Source organism: Trachurus trachurus (genome assembly GCF_905171665.1).
Source record: "Trachurus trachurus genome assembly, chromosome: 18".
Classification (NCBI taxonomy): domain Eukaryota; kingdom Metazoa; phylum Chordata; class Actinopteri; order Carangiformes; family Carangidae; genus Trachurus; species Trachurus trachurus.
Genome location: NC_139909.1, coordinates 21,215,187 through 21,232,668, shown reverse-complemented (window position 1 = coordinate 21,232,668; position 17,482 = coordinate 21,215,187). Strand labels below are relative to the sequence as shown.

The 17,482-nt window shown below is 41.5% G+C and overlaps 2 protein-coding genes across 3 annotated transcripts; one reads left to right on the top strand and one right to left on the bottom strand.

Moving 5' to 3' along the window:
- Positions 1 to 67: 67 nt before the first annotated feature.
- Positions 68 to 1,836, top strand: cUnh11orf68 (chromosome Un C11orf68 homolog). The gene is made up of 2 exons (XM_083993208.1): positions 68 to 130; positions 581 to 1,836. The coding sequence occupies exon 2, from the start codon at positions 625 to 627 to the stop codon at positions 1,375 to 1,377; it is 753 nt and encodes a 250-aa protein (XP_083849334.1). The 5' UTR covers positions 68 to 130; positions 581 to 624; the 3' UTR covers positions 1,378 to 1,836.
- Position 1,837: 1 nt separating this feature from the next.
- Positions 1,838 to 15,768, bottom strand: rela (v-rel avian reticuloendotheliosis viral oncogene homolog A). Of its 2 annotated transcripts, none has more exons than XM_083993205.1 (11): positions 15,589 to 15,768; positions 13,817 to 13,852; positions 13,449 to 13,591; positions 11,898 to 12,043; positions 9,364 to 9,455; positions 8,420 to 8,554; positions 7,460 to 7,564; positions 4,903 to 5,118; positions 4,711 to 4,791; positions 4,523 to 4,606; positions 1,838 to 3,682 (listed from the first exon to the last, which is right to left on the bottom strand). In XM_083993205.1, exons 1-11 carry the CDS (start codon positions 15,593 to 15,595, stop codon positions 2,844 to 2,846), a joined length of 1,884 nt encoding a protein of 627 aa, XP_083849331.1. In that variant the 5' UTR covers positions 15,596 to 15,768; the 3' UTR covers positions 1,838 to 2,843. The 2 variants fall into 2 exon arrangements, with proteins under 2 accessions (XP_083849331.1, XP_083849332.1); XM_083993206.1 differs by having other exon boundaries at positions 4,526 to 4,606.
- Between the last annotated feature and the right edge of the window lie 1,714 nt (positions 15,769 to 17,482).

Genomic DNA, 17,482 nt, shown 5'->3' with positions numbered 1-17,482 from the left:
AAACTCCCAGATATTTGAATGGAGATTGTCATATCGCTCTTTTGATACAGAACGGACCGTTTACCGCCGGGGCTGTGCTTGGACGGAACAACAACACTGAACACTGGCCAACACACGCAAACAGCAGCAGGTAGGTTTAGCCTAAATACGGCAAGTTTACGAACAGTGCACGGTAATTTCTGTCGCGCAACAGTAAATGTGCGTGTTAGTGAGTCAGTTGTGTTGAGCAGCGGGCTGCATATAATCTTCCTCCAAATTAAACTCGACGAACACGGACGGGTGGTAAATGGGCTAGCTAGCTGACTAGCTACAACAACACTGGAGCCAAGCTAATACTAGTATTTTTTCTGCGTGTTTAGGTCACATGTGCACGGTGAAAAAAATGAATAGCAACTTATTTTCGGCGTGTATAACCGTCTGCTGTTGAATAAGTGTTGCTAATGTCGAATGCATGCTAGCAGCGTTAGTAAACAAGGCGTCCCATCTGTGTCTGAGTTTTACTGTAAGTTAAATGAACAGAGAGGCTGCAGCATTGTTCATCTGTCACGTTTATCACACAACACCACCTTCCTTTCTACAGGACAAGATCCAGTGCTTCTCTCATAGCCTCATACTGGCAGCGTCATGGAGGAGGAAGAGGCCCCTGTCGATGGCGAGGTGGAGACGGTGGAGACCCACTTCCCCGCAGAGGGCTACGCCGCCGAGGCCATGGCTGCAGACATGGACCCATGGATAGTGTTTGACTCGAGACGAACTCCCAGATCCGAGTTTGACGGCTGGCTGGAGAGCAACAGGCCCTCACAAGTGCACCGATTTGGTGACGAGGAAGGTGGTGTCAGCCCCGTGGGGTGGATTGCCGTGCTGGGTGCGACCCACTGCCCCGGCGGTGGCGACGTTTTAGGTCTCCAGGAGAGCTGGGAAAAACTTCTGGCCAGTGGCCGGCCCGTCAGCTTCCAGACAGTGAAGGAGCTGGCCCTCAACCACGGGGTGCTCACGGGCAAATGGCTGATGCACTTGGACTCTGGTTTTAAGTTGGACCACGCATGGGAGTGTGTGGCCAGAGCAGCAATGGATGGCAAAGTCTCCTTAGTGAAAGTCAGCCCCTTTAATCCCAAAGGAGAGGGCAAGCAGGTCATTTGTGCCTATAACCAGAACTTCACTGACGAGAGCGAAGTTATGAGGCTGGACTCTGTCATCCGTGCCACAGGTGTCAAATGCCCCCTCTCCTACAAGCCAGATGTGTACACATACCTGGGAATCTACCGGAACAACCGCTGGAAGCTTTGTCCCACCATATACGAGAGCAAATTTGACCTCGAGTGTGTACCAAGGCGTTCTCACATCGTCGACAAAGTCACCAATCTTGAAGTGACATAAGCATTAAGAGGATAGTTTTGCAGGATGGATGAATGAAAACACACTCAGTGATCCCATGAATTGGGTGTGCAGTACGTTGTTCTGTTTTGCACACTAAGTGCTTGAATTTTGATCTCATGTTCTTCCTTTTCACACAAAAAAGCACAATCATTTCTGTTGTCCTCTGTCGCTGTAATATTTTTCAAGTCACCTGAAGTAGTGACTTTTTTTTGCATTCAATATGTTGTATACATAAGTGAGAATATTTGTTTTGTTGAGGTTGTTTGTAACACTTTACACTTAACCTGACTGACAGGGCTGATAAAGAAGTCTTTGGTTTGTATTGCACATCGTCTGGGGAAAAATTGCATTCAGTGAAGCATTTCTGTTAGACTTTGATACCTTTCCATCATTTGTTTGACTTGACTTTTTGCTTGCAGCATTGCCAAATAAAACCTACTTTCAAAGACCTGAATTCATATGCAGTTTCTTTTTTTATTGCCAAGAAAAGTGTTTTTTGAAATTTGACAGAACTCATAATTCATGACAGCAAAAAAATGCATAGTACAATCTGCTTACATCATACTAGTATACAACTGCATAATGCCATTTCAATAAAGCAAATTAGCAAGTTGACCTACAGGTCTGAAAACTGTCGCGTGAATGGCAGCCATGTAGATGAAATAACAAGAAACTGATTAGAAACCAGAGGAGGTTAAAGACAAAATACCTGATGCAGCTCTGTGAGTGTGATGCACAAACTTATTGTACACTTTTGTGCTATAAGCATGTATATTAATGATGCTCTGTTGTTAATTATTTACATATAGACCTTCATTTAGCATCTTAACAAACCATTTTGTTTAGACTCGTTAGAGGCACCTTAGTTGGTACAGACAGTGGTTACAGTTCCAGCTCAGCTTTAGGTAACGTTCTATTATGTTACAAAGTACATGGGGACCTTTAATTAAAGAACAATATACATTATTTGCATTAACTTTGCCTCTAGATCAGATTAACAGCCATTTTGATTAACATAAAAATGCGATCTAAACAGCATTTCAATTACAAATGATGACAGTGATTGTCACATGAACACTGATGAGCGCTACCAACTGTTATGACAGTAAAAAACATGCTTAACATGTTACCAGGGACATCTGAACAGATTCATTCAGGTTTTCATTTTTAAAACAAACATGTAGTGGTGGATGCATCTTCCACCACTGTGTCCACACTGAAACAATCTGTTTCATCATTTGTCAGACTAACTGTATATATAAAGCCTGGCAAAAACCCATTCATTGAATACCAAAAATAGTCTTTTGCTGGTATTTCAAGTCCACAGTGAGCAGTTGTGCTACATTCTGTTCCCTCCATGCCTTCATATCCACCTTGTTTCCTTTCCATATTTGGGAACAACAAAGTTTTAGTTCTGAAGGCGAAATGGGTAGCAAACGTGTCAATGTGTGGTGCAGACCCAACTCTTAAGTCTGGTGGCTTGACACAAACCCAGCCTGGTTTTCACTGTTAAAAATGGAAATCAGACGATCCTCATCGGCAGACATCAACTCATCAAACTCATCCAGCATAGGGCCCTGGTGGTGGTTGCTGTTGGATGCTGTGTTTATCATGCCCTCGGTCTGGAGCAAGTTGACGATGCTGTTGGGGTAATTCATCCAGGTGCTACCGGGGTTGCTGGCGGGGTCGGAAGTGTTTTGGGGTACTGTGTTGTTTGGGGCAGCGGTGGAGGAGCTGGGAGCGGCAGCTTGCTGGCATGAAGCTTGGGCCAACATTGAAGAGCCATTTCCAGCCTCGCCGATTGGGTTCAGAAGGTCCTCAAAGTCATCCATGTTTAAGCTGTACAGGTTGCCTTGGGCCTGGGCTTCGGGAAAGCTGGGGAATTCTGGGATATCATCATCATCCACTCGGAACTGAGGGCCTTGGTGGTTGAAGGAGCTGCTGGCCTGTGAGGGGACTGTGTTCCCCTGAGAGGGCATGGGCTCCTGGGCCATGGCCGAAGAGATGTTGGGGAAGAATTCATGAAGGTCTGACAGGTTGACAGTTGGGAAATCCAGGTTGGTATTGGAGGTGGTTGTAGAGGAGGTGGAGGAAGATGGTGCCTGACTTAATGTGAAAGTGGCCACTGGAGTGGCCTTGGGCTGGGGGCCAAGGTTCAGGCTCTCCATGATTTTCCATGTTTGGTTTGTAGTCACCGATGAGCTGGATGCAGAGGCCTCTACCTTGGGCTGCACGGAGAAGAGCTGGCCCGGCTGATAAGAGTAGGGAGCCTGCGGCTTCACTCCACTGGGGGGCACCACAGCTGCTGTAAACACAGACACACAGGCAAGTTGAGTTCCAAATCTCTAAATCTCTGCAGTGTAACGTATTTTGTCTAACACTCCTAAAAATATCCATCCGTCATCTTCTGCTAGGTCACGGTGGCTGGAGACTGAGCAGGACATTCCAGACATCCCTGTCTCCAGCAACACTCCTCAGCTCCTCCTGGGGGACCCCAGGCCAGATGAGACATGTTCTCCTTCCAGCTCTGGGTCTGCTTTCTAGTTGGAGAGTCTCCAAAGGGAGGTGTCCATGAGGCATTCCTGTCACATGTCCACCTCCTCTGGCTGTTTTGACAATGGTGACTCTACTCTATCCTATCTCTAAGGCTGATGAAGCCCATTTCAGCCACTTGCATCCGCGGCATTCTTTCAGTCACTACCCAGAGCTCATGACTATCCACCTTTTTCCGAACGTCAAAAACGTTAAGTCGGTTTTGCTCTTCCGGTGGAATTTCATGTTTACATTTCCATGGTTTTGGTAGTCGTGGTAAATGCATGGATTTTTTTTTTTTTTTCAATGAAAATCTGTAAAACGCATGGGTCATCACACCAGCTTTTAACAATGGATATCACACAAATTGACATCCGTGTTAAAAGCCAGCGTTAATAGATCCATGCGTTACCGCAACCATGACAACGACTGAAAACCATGGAAACGTAAACAATACAATTCCACCGGAAATGCAAAACCGGCTTCCGGTTTTGACCATAGATGACGTTCGGAAACTTGTGGATAGATAAAGATTAAAACAAAGATTGGAACTAGTGACATCACAGTCTACTTATGCAATGACTAAAATTATCATTCAATCAAAGGGACTTACCACCTTGTGGGTTCATTAATGGAGGCTTGGCTGTGACTGTTCTTCTTGCTGGGCTTATGTGTCGTCTGTCTTGTTGAGTGGACACTGAAATAATAGCAGATATGATTATATTACATTTCAACTTAAAAAAACAAACAAACCTTTTACTCTATTATATTACAGCAGACAAACAAATGTGATCAACGTACCACTAGTCAGCATGGAGCCCAGCTTCAGGCTCTGGAACATGTCTCCTGTCCGCTTTCTCTTCTCACTCAGCCTGTATTCATCTACAGGGGTGTTGCATTGTAACAGAGACAACTTGGTTAGTTAAACAATACAATCATTCCTCAAAGCTGTATTATCAGTATTGTGGAAGCAGTGAGGACTGTGCCTCCTACCTGGATCTGAAGGAAGGTACTGGAAGTCCATTGGCTCACTGACCTCGCGGTCAGAAGGCCGGCGGAGCTGCATCTTGACTCTGACGGGCTCAGTGAGATTAGTGTCACGGTAGGGCGGTGTCCGGAACACTATGGCCACCTGCCTGTGGACGTCGGCCTGGGAGAAAGTGCCCTTTCCTTCCCAGGAGTCCTGGAAGAAACGCACCTCAATGTCTTCTGTCGAGACACAGAGAATGAAAATATGAGAATGTAATGGGCTCTCCACTTAAAAAAAAGAATCAGAATCACAAGAAATTGGTCGCTATGAGGTGGGAACAGCTCGATAAACTCCCAGGGAGTAACTGGATTTGTGCACTGCTCGTGTGATTGGGGTCAGTGAAACCAAGACTGATTTCTGGGAGTTAGCAGCAGAAAAATGAAAGGAGCCGATCTAGACATCTACCCTGTCTATGGGGAGGTGGGAGGGAATGCTTTTTATTTTTATTTTTCCATCTTTATTTTCATGGCTGTGTTTATCTGAATTGTCTTATTCAAAAAAAAAGTTTGGTCACAAAAACGAAAGAATCAGAATTTGAGTTCTGAGGTTTACCATTAACACAGCAGGAGCTCCAAGTTCAGTATTGCATCACCTTTACTGCTATGCAACACACAGTTCGACAACAATTTAGGAGCCTTGTAATTACCTCCAACTGTTAAACGTCATGCAACAAGAGGCTTCATGATTAAATGTCAATGTGACACCTCTGCCTGTTGTAAAAATTACAAGTCACAACAAGGAGGTTTATATCCAACAATTTAGATTTTCAAAATGACTGATGATGGTCATATGTATTTGTTGGGAGTTAATTAGGGCAACATAATGAAAAGATTTCACAAGATGCAGGAAAAGCATGAAGAGTGAGTTATAAATCAGCAGCACAGCACCAAGCTGATGGGAGTCTTCTGGCATACTGCAAAAACTCAACTCATCTTCCTTTTATTTAAAAAAAAAAAAAAAAAAGTGATAAAGATTTTGTGCATGGATACAGGAAGCAGAGACAGTTCAACAGACATACACCCTAGTGATTTATTTTAAAAAATGAGAAGTGGATGACCATGCAAATAGAGGAATAAAGCATTTGGTTTGTGATAGAAGTCACTTGCTTTGCATTGCATTCATGCAACTCGTGCGGCGAGAGCATAGGAAACTCCACATGTGCAACAATGATGGTGGCCAAAGATATCACTTGTTGTCGCAGGTTATTGACAAAACAACCTGCGACAGGAAGGAGAGGTTTTTGAAATGCTGCTGTGCTGCTTTTTTTGTTTAGGGGAGGAGCCTAAAAAATCTGAATATACATAAGTAGCATTAGTATTCATTTGAATTCATATCTCTGGCCACCTTTGTGAAGGAAAGTCTGCATTTGTATCTGAAACATAAGCTGGCTCTTTGGGATGAGTCTCAGCTGTAAATTCTCTCTGTCCACCAGTTATTCATTAACACTGTATGTCTGCCGTTTGGTGCTGAGTAGGTCGCATCAGGTGATTTATTTTTAGGGCTTTCGAAAACACTTGTCACTGTGACAGGACATGAGGTTGCAGGCAGGAAAACCAAAGCTAAGCTAAAAAGAAGCTAAAGCACATGCTAATGCTGCAGGCTTTGGGTATGATTCTAGTAATTCTATCTCGTAATGATTGATTTCAGCAACTTTAATGTCAGTTTGAGAGGGGAGGGGAACTAATGTAACAGATTTACTTAACTTGAACTTATTATAATATGTCAAATTTAATCTATCACAAAATCCCAGTTACTCACGATCCCTGTTTAGTTGGCCAGCATTGGCTGGTGGTCTCCGGACCAAGTGCCTTTGAGTTTATTGCTTGTAGCATTAATCCATTCTCTTAATTCAATTCCATTTGTGAGGTAAAAGGTGAAAAGTTAAAACAATCTCACTTTAAATGCTGTGGATACACCGTTCTATGTCCGGTAATACAATACTAACTTTAACTTAATGACTTAAATTGTTGAGCTTTGATATCAGATTTACTTTCCTGCGGCCTCCGGTGAAAGTGGGAAACATTCCATGTGGTATTTAATGACTGGTGTAATCAGTTTTTGTGTATGTTGGCAAACACTCCTTTTCATTAAATCAATGCCTTAAGTTACCACCTGTGTTACTCATATTTCCTTCTATTCAATTGCACTTGTAAAGAAGGAAATTGGACTGCGAATGTGAAATTTAAGAGCTTATCTTATTCACCATCTACAAGAAAGAACATTAAAACTGTGCAACAATTAACCTCCCTTTTCAGCTCACTTACTCAAAGAGAGCGAGTGTGCCGTCAGTATTATATCTCACCTCTGTATGCTGTGGGTGTGATGAGTTAACACCTTCACTGCTCCAGACTCATTGTAAACTAAACTTTACAATCTGCTCAGTGAGTTTTAAACTTTATGGACTGTTAAACAGAGTCGCGCACAAACAGACGATGCTGCAGGAGTCTATTACTCATACTGGGACACAGCAGCAGGGGGGAAATGAAAGACCACTGTACAGTTACAGGCATGTTGTTGTACCTTTTTGCACTTTGTCACAGAGCAGAAAGATTTCATCCCCTCCCTTGCAACTTCCAGAGTTGCGGTTGACACGGCAGATCTTCAGCTCAGCTGTGTTCGGGGCCCCTGCAACACAGAAAGAGCATGAGCAAATACACCAAAACTACAGATCAATACTAGACAGCTGCTAAATGCACAGCAACTTGGGCTGGTGGTCACGGGTCAATATTACAAGAATGACATTCTTTCCTGTGGAAAATAACAAACTGGAAGTCTTTTGACAGAGGAACACTTACACCATTAAATACCATAGCCTTTACAGATGGAGTACCTTTTTTAAATTTTAAATTTTAATTCCACCTCAGGGAAGCAAAAAGCTAATTTGTAAAATGTTCTGCTTTTACTCAAAATGACTGCACATTGTAAAAAAATAAAAAATAAAAAAAGTCAGCCCCTACTTTCATTTAAATTGCAAATGTCACATTCTGAAAGTGAAACAAAACTCATATAGAGTCACAGAAGTGTTCAGACTCTCCACCACACTAAGAAGTACTTCAAATTTGTTCTAAAGGACAGTGCTTTAGTAAATGTCCTTTGTTGTATTCCTCCACTGTGTCTTTTATTGAAAATAAAGTAAGTCTTGGTGTAACAAATGTGTTTGGAGAGTTTCAACATGTTTTGGTGACCATACTTCAAATCATCATGACATCTCAGCAAAATTTAGAGCTGTAAAAATAACATCTAGACAATGACTTATCCCCATGAAAATGCTCTACGTAACGAACCTACGTATATGTGTAGTCTACAGACTGCATCATTGAAAAAAGCTTAAATGATTTTTGGGAATATGCGAACTAAAAATGTTCAAAAAAGGCACACAATAGTAACATCAATATGAATGTTAGCATTAAAAAGTTAGTATCAACTGAATTTCATCATACATTATATTAGATATGTATATGTGCCTATTTGTCCACTCACTGTTGTCATAAATGGGATGTGATACCACGGGGTCCAGAGGAAACAGCTCCCCTGTAGGCAGAGTGATGGAGGCCTGGAAGCACAGCCGGACTGAATTCAGGTCAAACTCCTCCTCCCACACCTTCGCCTCAGGAACTGCAGCCAAGAAAACAGCAGAGAGAGGGTGGAGTGCACAAACAGACAACACAGCACAGCAGTCTGGCAGGGGACTGCATCCTGTCCTATGCAGGCTATCTGTATTCACTATCAAAGTATCAAAGCAAAGTAGAAGACTGAGCTTCCTCTTGATGTCGATAGGCTACTAGTTAAGAGTTCAGTGTCTAAGTGTAATCATCGCCCCATTAGTAGTTTGTGTTGAGAGCTCCGTGCTGTAGACATAGCAAACTTGGGAGGGAGACTAAACCATTTTCAGATGGTCGAGTTCTCACAGGTTCTGTTGCTTTGTTCAACCTCCAGCTCAAACTACTACTTGAATATATTAATAGGAAGTCAAGGCAAATATTGTCTTGACTATCGGAAATCATCAATCACGTACATTCCTCACAGGCCAACCTGCCTGCAGCTTTGTGTCTCTGCAACACAAGCCCAGTCATTCTTATGATTGAAGCCCTTCCATGTGACTTTTTGTGTAGTGTTTTCTTTCTTGCGTGTGTACAACTGAAAATAAAAAAGTTAACAAATGCGTTAACTGCAGCATTCGTGAATACAAAAGTCCTGCTCATTCCCCACAGGAGGCTGGATTAGTGAGGTCTCTCTTTCTATCAGTAATAAGTGTAAAGTCTTTTGGTATTATTATTCATATTCTTATTAATGAGAACACCAGGTAAAGGCGACTCTCTCCATTCAGCACAGTAACGTTTCACAACGTGACAGATTTAACTGAGGAAAGACCCACACATGACACACTTTGTGTTGTACACTCTTCTGAAACCACGAGTACTCACTGTTGAAGGGGTTATTATTTGTCTGCAGCCTGCAAGTGATGGCCTCAACCACATCCTTCTTCTTCACACACTGTATACCCAGGTTCTGAAAGCTGAGAGAGTGGAAGGACAGTTTGGGGTAATTCATAACATGAGTTCTTTTTGCATTTTATTTCTTTTATAGGAGACAGCATTCTTGGGGACCAACACACAATATTGTTTTATATATATAGATGCACTTTACTTTTTAAAGGTACATTGTGTAGGAATTACTCCGATCTAGCATTGCGGTTGTATATCGCAAGCAACTCAATCGTATTTTTCATGCTGCATTCACGTGAAATTGGGCAGACGGCAGACGGACAACAGCCGCTGCACGTAACGGCATCAACAAGCCTCTATGTAAACAAGTGGTCCGTCAGCACGAGGCAAAACAATACATGTGACAATATGTTGTCATGGCGATGTCGTATTGTTTACCTGTTTACCGGCTTTCTCTCGACTTCTGTGAATAAAATGACATCTGGTTTGTTAACGACGGCCGTCTGCCCGACTGCAGGTGAATGCAGCATCAGTGTAACGCTCCATTCCTCCTCACTGCGTTACCGCGGTGACTTTTCACAGACGCCACCTCCACCTGAGCCGACAGCTCCGGTGTCGCTGGTGAGTTTCCGTGGTTTCCTACCGTCACGCTGCCACTGGACGTAAAAACATGGCGACACAACATGGCAGCCAGCACCGAGCTTACCCGCTCCATGTAGATATGAATGATATGAACGGCAAATTCAGAGCTGAAAGGAACACTTCAGTTTGTTGATGGGGGGGATTACTGATTAATAAAAAACATACTTTTGAACGAAATAATTGATTTTCGTGAATAGATAACTGGAGAAGTTACACAATGTCCCTTTAAAGTTTTGTCGAGTTTCTCTTTTAACTGGATGGGGACGGGGGTGGGGGACAGTTGATGGATGTTACAGATGTTGGTGTCTATTTAAAAATAATAATGCATCATCATTGTGCATCACTGACCACATCCTAAGCCCAGAGGACAGCTGAAGGGAGTGGACTGGAAGAGGAGGAATACTTGACTTCCAGTTCACTGCCAACAAATTAATATATTTCAGACATCTGGGAATATAATAAGTGTCTTAAAAACGTAAACGTGATAAAAGTGATTTCATTTGTGACGATAACCTTTTAAGCTCACTATGAGTTTATTGTTGAAACTCTTTTAAATGACAAATTCCACCATTGTTGATGTATTAAATCCACAAATTCTCCTCTTTTTTTTTTCATTTCTTGCCTTGATCCTTGAGTTGTTTAGTCACAGTCTCTGTTACCATGGTGTATTATCTCGTGTTTACCAAATTCTTTTGGTAGATATGTATTGTTGCTGCTCCCAGTATAACAATAGTGAACACCTCCCTTCGTTCTGGCTGAATTCCTGACAATTTCAAAAACGAGTCCAGTGAGTACTCAACTAAAATAAATAAATAAATAAAAGACTTAGACTTGTTTATCTACAAGGATCAGAGATCTGTTTCCAAACTTTTATGTACTGTCTGCCACCACAATCTTTTAAACATTAGAAATTACTGATCCTGGCAGCCACGGGCAGATTATCTTATTTTTGAGGAATTTTAGTCTGGCTTTGTTTGCAGCACATCACAATGATGAAACAGGGCTCGTTAAGTTATAATGTTCTGTTACATCACTTATTAAATCAAATATGTATCAAATGTCCTCCTATTACAAGTATTTTTCAGAATGACATCCCATTTTGTTTGTTTTTACATGTCCTGCACATACTACAATATTGTAAATATTATAGAACTATCAAATTTAAGTGAAATATGTACAAACTATGGTTTAAAAAAACAAAGATGGAACTATTCTTATATGACTGTATTTCTTTTGGCCACTAAAAATCTTTCTCATTCAGACCCATGTCAAGTTAGAGGTCAAATCTGTGTCACTCTGTTCTAACCATGATCAAAATACCAATATTATTAAGTGACTAAATATCAACTTGTACACTCACTCTCTGGCAGTGAACTGCAGAACACAGTTTGTTTGAATGTCACACTCGTGATGTAGGTAGACAAACAAAATTCTCTCTGGACAAAGAGTCTGGTGGGATTATGTAATGTGACATTTAAATATTGTGTAATTAAATGAATCTCATCAGTCAATGCTGCCGCTGGCCACCATTTTTCTTTCCCACTACCAGTTCCTCCTCTTTTAAAGTGCTGTCAGTTTATAATTGTGATGCACACAGGCAATCTCAGCTGGTCATTGTCCAGTCTATGCTGTTAATGTTTTACTCAACACCAAACCAAACCCAAGATGAAAGTGGCAACAGTAAACACGTCATCTCCCACCAATGATGAAGGTTTTTTCTAGGTCAGTCTGGAACAAACGCTTCTTTTAGAGTTCCTCCTGCGGCACTTCAGCGTAACCACACTGGCATTAACTCTGGCAAGAAGTCACAATCATCACTTCCTCATGTTTCTGGAAAGTGTGTGGGATTAAAAAAAAGAAGAAACACTAACCTGTGTATTCTCCTCTCCTGCAGGTCAGCCTCATAGTAGCCATGTTTGCAGTCCTTCCCGACAAGTTCATGGGGGTGAGGCTTGTGCGGCGCATTCTTTGTTACCAGGGAGATGCGAACACGCAAGGGGCCGCTGTAATTGTGCACCTGTGGGAGTAAATTAATAATATGAGAAATCTTGGATGGCTGTTTGCTTTGAGTCTGACAGTTACAGGTTTGATCTCAACAGTGATGCTTCCTCCCTTTGCTAGAATGGACTGACCTGTTGTAAAAGCCCATGTTTGACGAAGTAACATTAAGTCATAAAGTCTTAGACTTCAACAAGGAAGCAAAGGGACTGCAACGTATAACACAGTTCATGTTGACAAAGTAGTCTGAATACTTTCTGAATGCTCTGTACACATAGTCTTGATGGACGTGTAATGATAAATTGATCTACATTGATATAACAATTCAGTGATCAATGACTTCATAGCACTGTTTGAAAATAAAATATCATAATTTATAAGATATGCCTTTATTTTGAAATTCCTCTGATGAGTTTCTGCAGGAATTTCATACTTGATCTGCAAAAAATGTGTAGCTAATTATCAAATTCTAAAACACATTTTGTTAAACACTCTACATAAGATTCATATTAAAATCCTGCTTTAAATAGAGAAATAATGTTCTTTCAGGTTTTTTGTATATGATGTAAAAAGTACAAGCTAAATATAACAGAATGTGGCCTACTTTTATTAGAAAAAAAGATTGTTTTTCTTTTAAATGTCTAGTTGAGCTCAGAAATCAAAATGTGTAATGATAATTTAGTTGTTTTTTTTCTGATTTGATATGAATGGAAGTGGTTGTATAAAAGGGATAGTTCAACATTTTGGCAAATTGGCCCATTGCCATAATCCCAATAGTTTTAGGAGTAGGTTCGTTAGGGAAACCAAGAAATTCCATGAGCTCTGAGCAGCTCGCGGCTCTGCTCCGCCGTTCTAAAAACAGCTTGCACCGACAATTAAAGGTAACAAACCTACTCCTAAAACTATAGGGATTATGGGAATGGGCCAATTTGCCAAAACGTTTAACTATCCCTTTAAACCAGCAGACGATATCGTTTCATATTGATCCCTGAATAAAAGAGTTGAAATGGTGTCATGACGGACTTTGTGACATCGACAAACATTGAATCATTGTCCATTGAATCGATTGATGGATCATGATAAAACTTGTAATTTATACCTCTAGTTATTATTATTATATCATTATTTCTGTCTCAGTGTTATTTTTTCGGTGTGTTCCCTACATGGATCAAGCCATGATGAATTTTTCCAGTGTCTACTCTGTTGCTATTGTTGCTTTTTCTGCTGTCAACAGGTTCAACATGCTGATCTCAACTTTCCCTGTGTTCAGTTACATTGTGCAAACTCTTGAGGTTCTTAACAAACACGTTCCCTTTTGCTGCAAGAGTTGATTCAGCGCTGACCTGTCCCCCAGTGCAGAGAGAAGTCAGGTCGTGCAGAATAGATCACCTTTAACTACATTAAACGGATCACAGCTAACTCACCTTGATGGCTGGATGAGTCTTAGTGGTGTCGTTGCTCTTCTCTCCCGGGATGCTGCCAGCTGAACGGCCTTCACACTTATACCTGAACCTCATGCCCCTCTGCTTCGGCTGCTCGATGATCTCTATGCAGGGGTTTGTTTGGACTGATGCAAAGGAGGAAGGAAGAGAAGAGGAAGAATCTGGTTGAAGTGCAGTGTCGCTTTTGGAAATGCAGATTGTGCAACTGCCTGTACCTCTATCAGTTAGTCAAACACAAAAATAGCTCTGTCATTGATCACCAGTCCAAACAGTGATGAAATGTTTGCCCGTGAAAAACTCTGCAGCACTGATTCATGCATAACACTGATTTGCGGGAAATAGTGTCCTACCTTGGTTGAGCGGGGTCATCCCCCATCCATACACACCTGCGGTGGGCAGAAAACAAGAGAACAAATTGAAGTCCTTATTCTGAGAGGAAGTAGCAGATAACAGTTTATAGCAATGACAGACAAGAGGGCAGTGGCAGACGACCAAAACCAAAAACTGTTTCAGCACAAATACGTGGTTTAGTATGAGTTTGTCATTTGTGGTGTGGTTCCTGGTGGAAAACTCCAACAGTACAACATCCAAAGAGGTCAAGGGACGCCGCGATGCGAGGACTTCCCAGCTAAATATAATCACCGACATCATAAACTGCCTGTCAAACGCTGAAGAAGTGCAGGGTTGAGCAAACAAAAGACAGGCAGGGTGTAATATCAGTATCACATTGCCCATCTGGACATGAGAACGAAGCCTCCATTGTGATTAAAAGAACAAGGCAACGCTCTGGTTTCGGGTTCTCCGTAAATGAGTTGGTCTTAGAAACAAGTGAGGTGTGACACATGATCAGGTGATCAGAGCTCCACCCATCAGCCAGCAGGACTTGTTCAATTTGAAAGCATGAGTGGGATTTTTTTCCAAGTTGTAACAAGCCTGATTCCCTCAGCAGCCCAAACTCATACAATGTAAAGAAAAAGAGGGTTGTTTTGTTTACATTTTAGATATTGTCCAATCAGATAAGAAGAGCCACTGTTAAAATCCGTAACATGGAGGATTACACTGAATATTATGGATATCATAATGAGATGCACCAATAATGAGTGCACTTTTCACCTTGTACCCGAAAGACATGTCTGTCATTCTCACAGAGACTGGGTAATAAATATGAAAGTGAAGGTGACCATAAAACCATTGACTGTATTCATATCAGAACACAGCTGTAACATCTGGGGCAGCTGGGTGAGTCACTGTTGCTCTAATTACCCAGAGAGTCTGTCATGCCTGTCACTTGCATTGTTGACTTGTGAAATGACTGTATTGTATCTTAATGGATCAACTCCTCCTCATGTTATCGACATGAAAACATTTTTGTTTCACTCTAACATTTAACTTTCACTTAAACGTTTTATGCTACTTTGTTTATTTTCCCTAAAACAAACTAAACTGTGATTTTAACTTTTAAAAAAAATAGGTGAAATGTCATGTAACGTGATACACTTTCCCCCACAGTAAAACATATCTCACTTCACTTCTTATAAACAACTGTCTGCGTAATTTCCATAACTCCCATCCACTAAAACTGAGGTGGGCGGCTGCTAGTTGCGTGGGCCGTGACTGCAAACCGATAGCTAATGTCTTTAGCCGAACTGAAGGTATGTTATTCACAATGACGACAATAAAGTTTTCAGAAGGCGCCTGTGAACAGCGTACGTCCCAGTACAGTAGGCTATACAGACACATTACTGAACCATTACATTTCCATTTTTGCTGTACGTCTGGCACCTCGGGGCGGTTCATATAGAAACCCCATGAGGTGAACTAACACTTCAGGCCTCTTGGCAGCTCGGCTCGGTTTGGTCCACCCGTGTCAGGGGAGGTAAGTTAGCGACCGGTGGGTTATTAACACAAGAGCTCTGACAACAGGTAGGTTAAGACGGTAAACGCGGCTTTAGGACGTTAGTTAGTTGTCTCTCCGTCCGGGAACGGCAGACTCCTCCTGTTAGCTTAAAAACGCAGCGGCAGCGGGGCTTTCCCCTGTGCGCAAAACAACTCCCTGTACAGTTTCACCTCCACAGTCTGAGCTGAGTAAACAGCTCCAACAAACACACGCGGCTCCACTCACCATCCATGACTGTGGCCCGGTCACGCTGAAGCTTCTCCCGCCACAACCCAGTTTACCTCTTGCTCGGTTGTTGTCGTGTTAGTCAGATAGAAAGACGGCGCAAAACACGACACAAGAAGAGTCTGAAAAGTTGAGCAGCACAGAGCCCTGCTGTCGCGTCCCTGGCTCCACCTACAGCTGTGTACAACACTGTTGGGTGAAGCTGCACGCAGGTAACGACGCTCACTTCCGGTTAGAACACCAGCACAAACACAACCGCTGTCTGAGGAGCAGCGTGATGCAATATGCTGACTTCACTCTGAGATGGATAGATAGATAGATAGATAGATAGATAGATAGATAGATAGATAGATAGATAGATAGATAGATAGATAGATAGATAGATAGATACCATAAGAGTAAAACAGGACAACAGGTCAGAAACATAAGTAGCCTAATAATAATAATAATAATAATAATTGGAAAAAAACAAAAAAAAACAGGGCTAAACAAGACAGTTTCGAATAAAAAAAAAATCAAGAATTTAATTTTCTGAATGAGGAAAAGTGTTTTTACTGTCACATCTCGAGACTACAAATGTTGTGAGAATATGAATAACAAGGTCTCTTAATTATGCCGTTGTACACTAGCTGAAACTATTTGTATGTATTTTAAGCCAGATAAATATGACGCATATTGAAAAATTTAGGAGTCCTTGAAAAAAAATATACCTACATGTTATTTTATGACATGTGTATAAAACTTAGAGCAATCAAGATTTCCAAGTAAATATTAGGGCCAGGGAAGGTTAACCACCCCTTTTCTATTAACATTATAGGCTGCGTTGTGTTAGATAATGTGTAATAGAGTAAATAATGTCAGTATTTTGGACTCCAGTAACATTGCCATTTATATTTTTTATTTTAAGTAATTTTATGGTAAGTTACTTCTGCCCAAATCTGTGCTATTATTTTGAAAAGGTAACGATTGAAGTCCAGTGTTTCCGGTGTCATCCTCTCGCTAACTTGACAAGTTACACGGTTTTTCGACTGCATTGCAACTTGCCACCACCCACTCAAAACAGTGCGGAAATACCCAGATGACGGACTTGAAAGGAACAGAAAAGTAAGTTGTGAGTGGGAGAGGCAATAACATAACTTTTGGCTTTAGTCATAACCTGGAAGAGAGTTTTAGACCGGATCCCTCTGTCAGCAGTTTATCTTCGCGGTTCACTGTTGTAAACAGACTTGTTAGTGGAAAAATCCACTTATAATTGTACTTTCTAATGTTTTTATGGCATTTTTTTATTCACAAAATTTTCAAATTACCATTCAGCTGATGGCCCACGTCAAAATCACTGTACCAGACTTCCATATGGGCAAAGTATGGTGGCAGTAGACCTACTATTATGTTAATTTTAATTATTTTATTTGTCCAGATAAAGACAATTTAATTCTGTGTTGATTGAAATATTTGTTCCAACAAATTCCTACATAATCTGACCAGGAGAGGGCGCCGCAGGTGCATAAATCAGAATCTGCTGTAAGCGACTCTCTGTTGGTATTTTCTGACCTGCCCAGAATTTTGTTCATCTACATCAAGTTCAGTTGTATGTCGATAAAACTGTCTCATAAATGCATTTATATCTGTGAAGAAGCTAGAATAGGCTACCTGACTAATGTGAATTTCCCTTTAGGGATGAATAAAGTATTAGGCTACTCTATCTATCTATATAAAAAATGATTGCAAACGTAGTTTTCAACTGATTATTATTAGGCCCGAGCGGCGAGTAGCACTCGCCCGAGGGGCTATTGTAATCGCGCTGTTTATTATTATTCTTCCGCGACAACATGCCCCAATTTCGCCCCTTTCCCCAACTCGAAAATGCGTGAACTTTTTGCCGGACGTCCGTCCG

Bases quoted from the DNA above. Each gene is read 5' to 3' on its own strand.
- cUnh11orf68 (XM_083993208.1), top strand. From the start codon at position 625: ATGGAGGAGGAAGAGGCCCCTGTCGATGGCGAGGTGGAGACGGTGGAG.
- rela (XM_083993205.1), bottom strand. The intron at 12,044-13,448 runs GTGAGTTAGCTG...TTACTCCCACAG, and splicing joins AGACTCATCCAGCCATCAAG to GTGCACAATTACAGCGGCCC. The intron at 8,555-9,363 runs GTGAGTACTCGT...TCTTGGCTGCAG, and splicing joins AAATAATAACCCCTTCAACA to TTCCTGAGGCGAAGGTGTGG.